Here is a 12,431-nt window from a genome sequence, read left to right on the forward strand (position 1 = left end):
AAGAATATTGCAAAGAAATTGTGTGTATGCAATGTAAATAATAAAAGCACACAGTTTTAAAATGTGTAAGATCAGATTCGTCTACTCCTGATAGTAGCACTTTATCAACATGATTAGAAGGAAAAAGCAGTGGCAATGGAATCAGATGTCACCCCAAATTTTTTAAAATGTAAATTAAGATTATGGATTATGAATTTATGTAGATTATCTTTACTATTAGTTGGGTCTCAGTGTATATTGTTCCTTGAGATGGTAGTTAATGGTAGTATAAAGCTATCTGATTAGCAAAATATTTAAAAATAAATATTCAGAATATGAAGGTAATTTTCTGTATTTCCTCAATGATGTTAGATGTCATGTATTATTGAACCCCATCCTTCGCAAAAAGAGAAACATTCTTAGCAACAGACAAAAACATACCTATCAGTGGGGAATATAGTGGCATTTCCTGCTATGGTAAAAAATGACTGAGAAAAAACACAAAGAAAAAAATTTGCTGACAAACTAAAGTGCTATCCTATTGGCCAACCAAGACAGAAAAAGTAAAAAAAAAAAAAAAAAAAAAAACAACTCTGAAAAGTTAAAGAAAAAGGTACTTGAACAAAACGCATTATGGAAGCTTTGCTATGCAATTGGATAGAAGCCTGGACACTTGTACACTTGGCTTAGTTTATGGTATTCGTTGAATTCTGTTCAGTAATGAAAATACACAGATCGCTACTCTTTTTCTGCACCACCAAAGATGTATCAAAGAAAGCATGTCCTTATCAATAAACAACATCCTTAATAAAAGCAGCGTTTTGTGAAAAATAGATGAGGTCATTTCTGTAAATGCAAATTTAAAAGGTATTCACAGAAGAGCAGAGAGAGTACCACATACGATACTTTTATGTAATAAAGACCTTTAACACATAGCTTAATTTTCAGACACCTTGAGAAGAGAAAGTGACTATGACAATCTTGTGTACCGTGCAGATATTTGACATGTATTTAGTGGTAAACTGGTTTTCATGATGATTGGCGGCTTGTTCTCTATCCATTAGTACCATGTTATCTAATGGATGTTTTAAAAATATTAAATTTAATCTTTCTCTTCAAGGTATATGTGTTAACAATAATTAAGAATCTTACTACTTTTCAAAAGAAATTTGTGCTAGGAAGGGAGCACTTAGAAAGTAAATATTTGGAAACATTTCTAGAGGTTTTTTTTTTCCCTTGAACTCATTTAAAAATATGAATGTGTCAACTTACATATGTTTTTATAACTACTCACTTAAAAATCATGGAAACAGAGTTTTCTAACCTGTTGAAAATCTTTTTGATGAAGAGCTTTGAAACCATTTTGAAATCATTTGCTAAAAATTTCTAAATGTCATGCCTTCCAGTTTGCTATAAAAATGGATTGACATTAGGGAAGACGGACATTTATTGGCCACATTACATAAAAAACCCTTGATTGTGGAATTGAAAAACAACTGTTATGGGTTAGAAACTTTAGCCAGTAGACTAGTTCTTCCATTTTTAAAAAAACTGTTTCTTGTGAGCCACTAAAACCAAACATCCCAAAAAACTCTTCTTAGGACTGGACTTTTGAATTTCTATATCATAAAGTATTTAACAAGAAATGTAAAAAATAGTAAAGTATATTCAACCCCATTGTTTTTATTAGTGTTATTAGGAAAGTAACATTAAAATTAACTTTAACCATTTTTATTTCATCTTTTATGTTTTATGTCTTATTTAATAAAAAAAGTAGGGGTGCCTGGCTGACTTAGTTGGTGGAGCATGCGACACTTGATCTCAGGGTTGTAAGTTCAAGCTCCATGTTGGCTGTAGAGATTACTTAAAAATAACATCATTTAAAAAAAAAGCAAATACACGTGTATTGGAGTGTGGGCAAAAATGTTCTTTTTAAAATGATGAAATGCACAAGTAATTTGGTAGTTCCATTGCTTAAGAAACTATTATCATGAAATATTAATTTCATTGTAATTTAGAATAGCCAGGAAATTTTCTCTAAAATAATTTTTCTTAAAAAAATTGTACAATTAAAATTTGTTCGGAACAGTTAAAGTGAAAAAGATAAAAAAACACTCAAAATTCTACCAACCAGAGATAATCACTGTTGAAATTTTAGTGCATACCGTTCCACATTTTATTTTCTGTATATATGTTATCTCTTCTTTCACAAACATAGGCTCATACTCTATTTAAAACTGCTTTTATAGAGTGCCTTTATACCTTACAGAATTTTTTGTTAATGAAATTTACAAGAGATTTTGGGACACAAATTAAAATTTAAAGGAACAATACTAAGAAACGACTTCCTGCTATTTTGAGACAGAGATTAAAATTTAAAGGAACAATGCTTAGAGGTAAACAACACCAGGGCTGAATCATCATAGGCAACACTATGCAGGATTCCAGCATGTTTGATTTAGTCCATAGCCTGTCATTTTAATGTTCTTTATCTAGATTTTAAATGTGTGATTTAACTCTGAAGAGAAATTACCAAAAAAACCAGACTGACTAAATGCTGTGGTTTTCGACTTGCTTTATCTTCGTATGGCCTATGTGCTAAGGCAAATAGATAAAGGGAACTAAGATTTTGGCAAGGTTTTTTTCTGTTCAACATTATCTCTGTATCTGAAACTGGTAATATTTGGTTTATAAACCAGACTTATTACCTTTGTGTAACAGGATAGAAAATAGAACCCAGATAATGATTATCAATGGAGTCACTGTATCTTCAGAATCAGTTATCTCTCAGAGGTGTGGTCCTGGACCCAATCTCATATAACATTTTTTATCAGTGACTAATACTATGAGAAAAGGACATTCATTCACACAGCAAATGAAACCTAGTTGGGAAATGAAAACTAAGAAGCAGAAGTTAAATTCTCAATGACCAGATTAGAATCAAAATGACCCGGAAAATTGGAGAAGTAGTAAGAAGTAAACAAAATGAGTAAAACATAGGGGTGGGCTAAAATAAATAAGGAAGAAAAACACGTTTCAAAAAGAGGAATGGCTAGCTATTGGCAAGTATAGAAGATAACTTGGAGATTTTAACAAACAGCACACTGAGTAGAATCAATAATGCATTGTTTAAAAAGCAAACACACCATTGTGAAATGCATTCTTTACTGAAATTTACCTAAACTCCTGCTTCCCAGTTGAGTGTCATTTGCAAACACTAAGAATGTTTTTTTTTTTTTACCAGAAAGACTATTATTCACCTTAAAAACAAAGGGGAGGAACACAGCCACTTACATGACTGAGATAGTAATAGAAGAAAAAGTAGTTTCAATGTAAGACTGGAGAAAAATGATCTTTTTTTCCTACTGGAAGAGACGGAATAAGTGAATAATGATCTTTAAATAGGAATGTATAGTTATAAAGATGAAAGGCTGTTAGATTCAGGCTTTCACTTACTGTAAGTAATTTAAAGTGGATCAGTTTTACTCAACTTTCATGAAAGAATGAAAGAGAAAATGAAGTTAAATTGTATTAGGAAGGAGCTAATTTAGAATAAATAGGGACACAATAAAAAGGGTTGGTTGAAAATTGAAACAATTCTAAGAACCTGGTAGAATTTACATTGATAGATTTCTGCTTCTCTGAAATGGTGAAATGTAATACATGGAGGGATGAAATGCAAATGTTTAATGTCTTCACCAGACCTTAAAATTTTGTGATTTTTGCCTAAAGCTGTAACTAGAATAAATAATTTTGCACCACGACCTGAAAGCTACAAAAGCAAGAGCAAGTATGTTGTTATCAAAATTACTACTGGTTGAGTCAGGAGACATTTTTAAAAAGTACTTTAATTGTGTTGCATCCTTGAATACAAGGGCAACATCAGGAACAGATATCTGATTGCAGACCTAATAAGGGGGGCGGGGAGGGGGGAAGGCAGGAAAATACAGACAGAATAGTATCCCAAGGAAGTAGTGTTTCTCTTTTTTTTTCTTGATGATGTTACTCTATGCTGCTTTTATTTTTCTTTTTATAACTCTTACTTATTTTACACTAGACATATATTAACTATAGGACGTTTAAAGAGTATAGACAGCAAACAAGAACAGAAACCATATGTGTAATTCCACAACTGAAAGGGAAAAAAAAACATTTTGATGTATATCTTCTCAGACTCTTTTCTATGTACACATATATGTAAAATAATTTATAATGTATAATTTTAATTTGATATGTATTTTAAACGCTTATAAAAAGGGAACTTTGTAATCTCTTGCTTGATTTAAAATCATGAACATTATTTTCTATAAATATACCAGACCTATATCATTTGATGGTTGTAATGATTTGCATAATCTCTACCTGTGGTCAATTGTGTTTCCAATTGATCAGTATTACTGACAACGGCAATTATATCTCCAATATTGCTTTTTTTTCACATTAAAGAGGGCATTGGAACAATGCCGATTATTTATTTAACGCTTATTTATCCTGGCCACTGCATTAAGTGTCAGAAGAGATGTGGTTAAAGCAAGATCTCCACTGTTTAACTTCTAGTCTCACGTAGAAAGACAAATAGAGGAACAGGAGGGGACAACACTCACCCTCTCTTTAGTCTACTAAAGAGTTTAAAGTTGCTGGGTCAGGGGCTGGGTGTATATATACTAGCTGGGAAAAGTTTCTAGAACTGAGATCTCTACAGCTAATAATTATTAGGTCTATGTATAAAACATGTTAATCCACAACATCTACATTAGTCAGTGTTCAGAAGCTACACAGACAGAAAACCCGACACAGCCCTCAGCTGCGTCTGCTTGGTTCCAGGCAGAGGAAACCCTCTCCCCGGGCCTCCCGGCGCCCGCGCGTGCGCGGGAACCATCCCACCCACCGCCCCAGACGACCACCCTGCAGTCCTTGGCTTCTTAATCCCCTTCTCCTGGTCTGTGCTAGGCGGTCAAAAACAAAACGTCCACCAGACCACTTCCTCTCAGAGGAGTTCTCCTGGCTGAGTGTGGTTTTGAAGATCAAGTGCAAGGCTGCTTAGCACGGTGGTCAGAGCTAGGGTGGAAAACAAACTTTGTTACATGTGAACTTGGTTGGAGCAAAGCGACTTCTAGGAAGGGATTTGAGTTACGTTAAAACTGCGCGCAGCGTTGTTGTTTTCTTTCTTTCTTTTAAGTAAACATCGTTTTAACTGATGAATAAGGAAGGGGGCTTGAAAGCAAGCAGGAGAATCAGGCAGGATGGTTTCCGCAGGTGGCCGGTCGGCCGCATCCCGGCCTCCTCCCAGCTCGCCCCGGCTCTGATTACAGTTTCCGCAGCACTGGAGGGGAAGCATCCTCCACGCTGCAAACTCTCATCAATGGGATTCCCCTCGTGGGAAATGCCATCTCCCAGCCGACATGCTCTCGGAGGGCCACGCGCGTCGCCGCGACCTCGCGCACTCCGGTGGACGGACGTGTGCGCGCGCCGCGAGCTGCACAAGAGACCCCAGCTTGGCCCCGCGCTCCCTCCACGCCCGGGGCTCAGTCGGCACCACCCGCCGCCTGCCGCCGCGGAGGGGCGGGGGAGATGCCGCGGGGGGCGGGCGCGGCGCGCGGGGAGGGGAAGGGGTTCTCGCGCGATTGGGCGAGGTTTCCGGTGTTGTGACTGAAACCCGTCAATATGGCGGCGATCGGCCGCGGCCGCTCGCTAAAGAACCTCCGAATACGAGGTAAGCCCGCTGCAACCCTCACCCCCCGCCGCCTGGGGCCCGCGACCCCTGGCCCTTGCCTCCCCCGGCCCTGGGCAGGCGGAGCGATTAGGGGCGCTGGCCGGAGCCAGGGCTGCCGCCGCTGGCCTGCGAACGAATCCTAATTGGAGCTGTGTGTCTGTTTCGTGCAGGGCGGAATGACAGCGGCGAGGAGAACGTCCCGCTGGATCTGACCCGAGGTAACGTGGGGCGCCGCGGGCGCCGGCGAGGGCGCGCTGCTGGGGAGGAGCTGGGGCCCGGGGGCAGGGGGCAGGGGCGGGCCCCGCACGGGACCCGCGGGGGTGCGGGAGGCAGAGCCCGAGCCCCGCCTGCTGGCCCGCAGGAGCGGAGCCCGGGGCCGCCTCCCGGGACCCATCCCCCTTCCCGATGCCCGCTTTCCTCGCCCCGCGCCCTTCTCCGGGCCTCTGGGTGCGGCGGGTGCCGGGGAACGCCGAGCGGGACTCGGCGGAGTCGGTGACCCTCTGGGTTGCCTGGACCCCCGAGGGAGCGTTTAACTCCCATCCCGGAGCTCGTGCAACCATTCGCCCGGAGGCGGCCGGCGGGAGGTAGAGGCTGTTATTTAGGTTGCCGGAGGATGTCTGAGGGAAGAGCGACCACATCCTGCCCTACCCGTCCCCCAGAGCCGAAGCCGGACCTGCTGGGTTCTGCTGCCTGCGTGACTGCTTTTCTCTTTGCCCACCGCTCTGGGGGACCCGGAGCATTGATAACTCGGTAGTGAAACCTAGAGTCAGTGACTGTGGCTAAGTGTCTGGTTTACGCTGTAGTTCATTCCCGTTTCCCTTTCCCGGGCGGCTGGGACTGTAGTTGGCAAAGACCGCCCCCTCACCCTCGCTGCAGGTTCATTGTTTACCTTCTGCAGTGGCGATGGGTTTGTTTACACCTTCGGAACTGGGCGAACCCCAGTTGTATTTTTAAGAACCTAATCCTGCTGCTGGCCAGTGTATCTTCTGTTAGGCACCGTACTGGACTTTATTCGACAATACCTGGCTGAAGATTTAGTAGTTATATACACGGTTTTTCTTTTTTCTTCCACGGTAAACAGGATCTGGTCTGCTGATTCCGAAGAAGTCATATTTCACACCGGCTGTAGCATAGCGTGTAAAGTGGTTCAGCTGTACAGAGTCAGTTTCCTTTTTTGAGATCCGAAAAACATTTTAGGATGTTAAAAAGAAAAGTCATAAACATTCTATAAAAAATAAAAAATTTAACCTACGTTCTATTTGACGTAGTGACTTATCTAAAGTATTTGTCAGACGCGGGCTCCTTGTTGAGGCTCATCTCTGGTATTTAAGGCATTGTCTAATTTGTTTTATTTTGTATGTCAAAGTGTAAGATAACTTATTAACTAAACGTCTACTTTTCATTTAGCTACAAGAGTGCATTTTTGTAAGAATATTTTATTCTGAAAGTTCAGGGACTTTGTTTTGGGTGAACTAGGCACTGGTGTGAACAGGCAGAAAGATTTCTACTAATGCACTAAATTGGAACATTTTTTCCCCAGCGAATTGGGTTTGAGTGTTAGTGTAGAAAGATGTAAAGCTTTTGACTTTTGTGTAACAGTTTGGAAACTTGACTGTATATATAACAAACACACTTGGAAAATCTGAAAATATATGTGGGAAAAGATTTTCTAGTAAATTTCTTAACAACAAAATTCCTACAGGGCTTAACATTAGCATTTGAGTTCTGTAACAGGTATACTTTATTGATTTAATTTCTACATGAGCATATGTGTTTAGATGGAGGTGAAAAGAGCATTTATTAGATAGATCTTCTGTCTTAATGTTCTCATTAAAAACCTGTTTGGATGTGGTACTAGAAATAAATTGTATTTGTGCTTTAAATTGAGTTTGCAGAACTTCTGTGTATAGTGATTTCTGTGGCTGGTATCAGAAGTTTAGTTTGTATAAGAGCTTATGTGCAAATTTGATACCTTTGATTTACTTCAGTCTTACTCAAGTACACAGATAACTCTGTATGTTTGCCATTTAAAATGTTATGCTCTCTGGACAATTAGTGAACACCTATGTCAATAGGTATTTTCAAGATAATGCAAAAAGTAGAAAATGCTATTTCTGCTTGCCTTGACAAAATATACTTCAGTTTGAAATATACACAGCCAGTTGAACCTGATTGCAAAAGGCGTATGCAAGTAAGAGAGGTTATATGAGATTTATTCCTAAATCCTAAGGAAGTTTAGAATAAAAAAAGTAATCTCAGATTCATTATATAGGGAAGCTATTGTTCAAGAAACTGCTATTCTGACAGTCATGTCATTGTTAAAAGAAGATTTGTGGATCTAAAGATGTCTCGTGGATCTAATGTGAAGAAAGTTCAGGAGGAATTATACTTTAGTAATAATTTGAGAACTATAGGCAGTCTGAGTTGCAGCTGAAGGGCGGCTGTTTGTGGATTGGATTACTGTATGTTTTAGGTTAAGTTTGGGTAACCAGAACTACTTGTTTTTAATGTGAAGGCAGTGTTTGCTCTCTTTTTAATTGTTTTTATGTAACCTTTGAGAAATTCTTTGTTTAGCTGTCTCACACAGTTCATTGTTATTCCAAAAGGAACCATCAGTATGTAGTGAAAAGAGATGAGACTGTAAAGTCAAATAGTTCTGGATTATAATCTTAGCTGGAATATCTAATAGGTGATTTGAGGCAAGTTATTTGACCTTGCTTGATTCTTGGTTTCTTCATATCCAAGAGAGATAACTTCAAAGGCTTATTCAGAATATGAGAACTAGTGCTTAAAATACTCAGCACAGGAGCTGATACTTTTGTGAGTGATGTTAACTAAATGTTAGTTGTCTTCCTACACTATGGAATCAAAATTATATCACATTTAAAATATTTCAGAATTGTTTTGAACATCATAAACTTGTTAATAAGGAATTATGGTATTGAGGCTTTCATTTTTTTTGAGACTTACTATTAATTGGGTATAGTCTGTCTGAAGTAGAGTTTTTGAATATAGTTACTGTAAAGAAATAATCTGTGAGATTACCAGTAAATTAGGTCTAAGCAAAGAGTAATCTATTATGTGCAGTTAAGGTAAAATGTAATATTTTATTTTATAGAACCTTAGAATTTTTTCTCTGACTTCAGAAAATTTCTTAGTAATAATATTTTAACTAGTCTTGCAAGCTTTTTGAGGCTCAGGAGAGTTATATGGCACTTTGGTTTTGGTATTGGTTATTAGTGCTGTAGTTCCTTCATACATAGTATGTGTCAACTAAAAATTGTTGATGGGTTAATTTTGATCTAGTTTAGGAACTTCATTGCAGTAGATCTCACAGTAAACATATTGGTAATTGTTGCTTTCAGTTTTGTTCAAACAACTACTCTACTTAATTTGTGAAAGTCCCTGATATTTGCTATTGATATCATTTAAATACTCTCTCTGTTTTGCATGCCAATATCTATTTTGAAACCAAAATGCTTCCCTTAGTCACTTCCACTGCAAGGATAGCCTGTTGTTGTTTTTTTTTTTTTTTTTTTATCAGTCCAGTAGTGTTATCTCTTATGCTACTGAATAACTTGAAAAGACACAGAGTATTCTTCCTGTGTACGTCCTTCTTACTATACAGTAATTTAATCATTATGTTCAGAGTGAATTTAAGGACGTGGACAAACCTGTATTCTAATGTAACTATTAGAATATAATTTATTTAAAAGTATTGAGTTTTATATTTTTTGATTATCCAACGCTTTTACTTTTCCATTAGTAAGAAGAAAAAAATGGTCTTAGTTGCTGTTTAATACTTAGAAAAGTAGGAAGGTTATCTGAATGATGCAGATTTGAACAGTACTTTTTGTTTCCTGATTTTTTCTAGACAGCAGATTACTTATGTTGTTTAATTGCTGACTTCAGTTAGACAAAACAAACATTGGATGAATGGCCATTATATCCTAAATGCTGAATTAAGTGCTGAAGGAATGAAGATAAGGAAGATGTTATTCTTTTTAGGAGTTTACTGGAATAGACATAATAAAGTGCCTGCAATATGGAACGATGAGTTAAGTAATCAGACTGCACAAGGACTAGAAGTAGCCTTGAGAAGAAAATGATGAACTGTTTGATGGTTAGAGGATTAGAGAAGCTTGACAGAGTGGTTGACTTATAAGAATAGTGAGGAACATAGTGAAAGGAAACGTGGGCTCTCAAGAGAATATACCACACCTTGGGGAGGGTAAAGTCTGCGTGAAGAGGAGCTGCCTAGGAAGCTGCTGATGTAATCTAAGAAATGGTGGGAGACTAGACGAGGGTGTTGGAGACAAATGAAGGTGAATATATTTTGAAATGCAGTTACCAACTAATTTGTTTTCTTCAGAGTTCAGACTGTGGAGTTCTCTTACTTTGTGCAGAGTACTTAACATTTCTTTGTTAAGAAGGTAGAAGCTGTCTAATGTTAATTCCGTTTTCTTCTCTCCTTTATTTATTTTTTAAGGTAATCTTTGTGCCTAACCTGGGGCTCAAATTCATGACCCCCAGATCAAGAGTTGCATGCTCTACTTACTGAGCCAACTTTTTATATTTCATACATACTTCAGTTTCCCTGAGTCAGGGAATAAAGCATCTCTGTTCCTTTCTAAGGCTAACCTGGAAAGGCATTTTATGCTCCTGATACTGTTTCTCTAAGATTCTTTGTAGAACTAAGATCCTTTGCTTTTTCATTTCTTCCTTCCTATTGGCTAATTTTTGTCATGTTCAGTAATCATTTCTTGTATCCTTCATATGGGTCAGGTACTAAACCAGGCATGGGATGGTGGTGGGAGGTGTGGAAAGATAAAGACAAAGATTACAAAACAGTTGTTTTTCGATAGGTTCTATAGAAAGAACGGTTTATCATCACTCTGTAGCTTTCTTCCTTAACACTATAGTCTTCTAAGCACAGCTTTCCCCCTGTACTGAAAATAGGTTTTTGAAGGATGCTGGTAATCTCATGCAAAATTCATTGGCATTTTTAAGTTCCCCATTCTATTTTAGTGCTACTACTGTATTAATAGTTTTGTTCCAGGCACTAAAATATGTTATCTCACTTAATCCTTAATAACTGTTTGAAGTATTCTTTTTATCCCTATAGTGGAAGATATAGCCTTTAAAATTCTGAAGGTCTGAAATTTAGGTAAGTAACTCAGTCAGGATCTTAGGGTTAGTGAGTGACTAACTTCAGATCATGCACTTGTAGCCACCACACTGTTGCTATTCTTGCAACTATTTCTTCACTTGACTTTTGTGAAATATTCTCCTACTTCTTTTCCTACCTCTCATGCTGCTCCTTCTCTGTTCACTGACTGGTTTTGCAGCTCCGTAAGCAAGTGAACCCTAAGGTTCTGTCCTTGATCTTCTTGTCTCCTATAATGCTGAGTCCCTGAACAGTCTTTTAACTGATGGCTTCAAAAATCCATGAGTTGAAAAAAAATCCAAGAGTTGAGATGGTTATGTTAACTATATTTTTATTCAGACCCTTTATCTTAAGCTTGCAAAACATATTAGCATTTTTTGTCTAGTACTCCTCTAAAAGGCCCAATGTGTAAGACTTTGCATATTCCCATTTCCCTTTCTATTTACCACCACCATCCTTCCTAATAACCAAGCTAGAGACCTACTGCTTATTGTTCAGTTGCCATGGTCCTCCAGTTTGCTTCTGAAATATCTAATGAATCTAGTCTCTTCATATTCCATTGTCATTGGTTTAGTTCACATCTTTATTATCTCATTTGGATGATGTAAAATCTTCTCGAATCTTTTTTCACTTTCTCTACTATATGATCGCCAAGATTATTTTTCTGAAATATAGATCTGATCTTATCATCATTCCCTTAAGTAAAAAACAAAAACAAACAAACAAAAAACCACTTACACTTCACTGCCTCAGTTTTGCTCCCAGAATCAAGTCCAGATTTCTTAGCTTGGCATTGAAGGCCTTTTATGATTTATTTCAGAATTGTTATCTTCTGTACTGTCTTAATCGTATTATTCTGTCAACCTCTGTGCATAGTTTATCTGTTGTAATACACTCTCTTCTTTACACACAGTGCTTCTCAAAGAGGATGAGAGTTTGCTACTCTAAAGCACCTTCCTCCCCATTCTTGTTCTTTCCCTGTGCAGATAGTGTTATACTCCTGGTTGAGAATCTGCTTTAGTAAAAAATAATTTATTCCTTGTACTTGGCATACAGTTCTATTGACTTGACCTTGGGTAGGTTGTTTCCTCTGCCTAGAATTTCATTTTCAGCACTCTTTATTGAAATCCTAATTTTTTAAGGTCTGGGTCACGTGCTACTGCTAAAAATCATTCCAGTGGGAATTCATTGCTTCCTCCTCTACTTTGCCACATCTGTGTTTATTCCTTTCTAAATATCTCTTCCCATTGCCTTAAGTTCTTTGTCCACTTGTTCCCTCACCAGATCTTAAGCTTTCCCAGCATCTATCATATAATAATAACTGAAGTATTTATTGAATGGCAGAATGGAGAGAGAGATGGGAAATGGAGTAGTACCGTATTAAGGAGAGTAGAAGTAAAAACATTTTAAGTTTGTAGTCCTGAGGAACAGTGAGATTGAGGGTGCCATGAAATGAAGAAACTCATTTTGGAGGGATGATAATGAGTTCAGCTTTACACTTGAATATCAGGTGATTAAGTCTATGAAAGATGTATAAAAGGTAGCTGTGAGTACCAGAATGGTTCTGAAGTT

General features: G+C 38.0%; 1 protein-coding gene across 4 annotated transcripts in view; it reads left to right on the forward strand.

Annotated features, from left to right (window-relative positions):
• The first annotated feature begins 5,606 nt into the window (after positions 1-5,606).
• RICTOR (RPTOR independent companion of MTOR complex 2) overlaps positions 5,607-12,431 on the forward strand; it is a 119,238-nt gene continuing 112,413 nt past the window's right edge. For all 4 annotated transcript variants that reach the window (XM_030330811.1, XM_030330828.1, XM_030330819.1 and 1 more), the window contains exons 1-2: positions 5,607-5,692; positions 5,863-5,910. In XM_030330811.1, coding sequence (XP_030186671.1) covers positions 5,644-5,692; positions 5,863-5,910 — 97 coding nt within the window. In that variant the 5' untranslated portion in view covers positions 5,607-5,643. The remainder of the gene's footprint in view (positions 5,693-5,862; positions 5,911-12,431) is intronic.

This window comes from Lynx canadensis, chromosome A1 (assembly GCF_007474595.2).
Source record: "Lynx canadensis isolate LIC74 chromosome A1, mLynCan4.pri.v2, whole genome shotgun sequence".
Lineage (NCBI taxonomy): Eukaryota > Metazoa > Chordata > Mammalia > Carnivora > Felidae > Lynx > Lynx canadensis.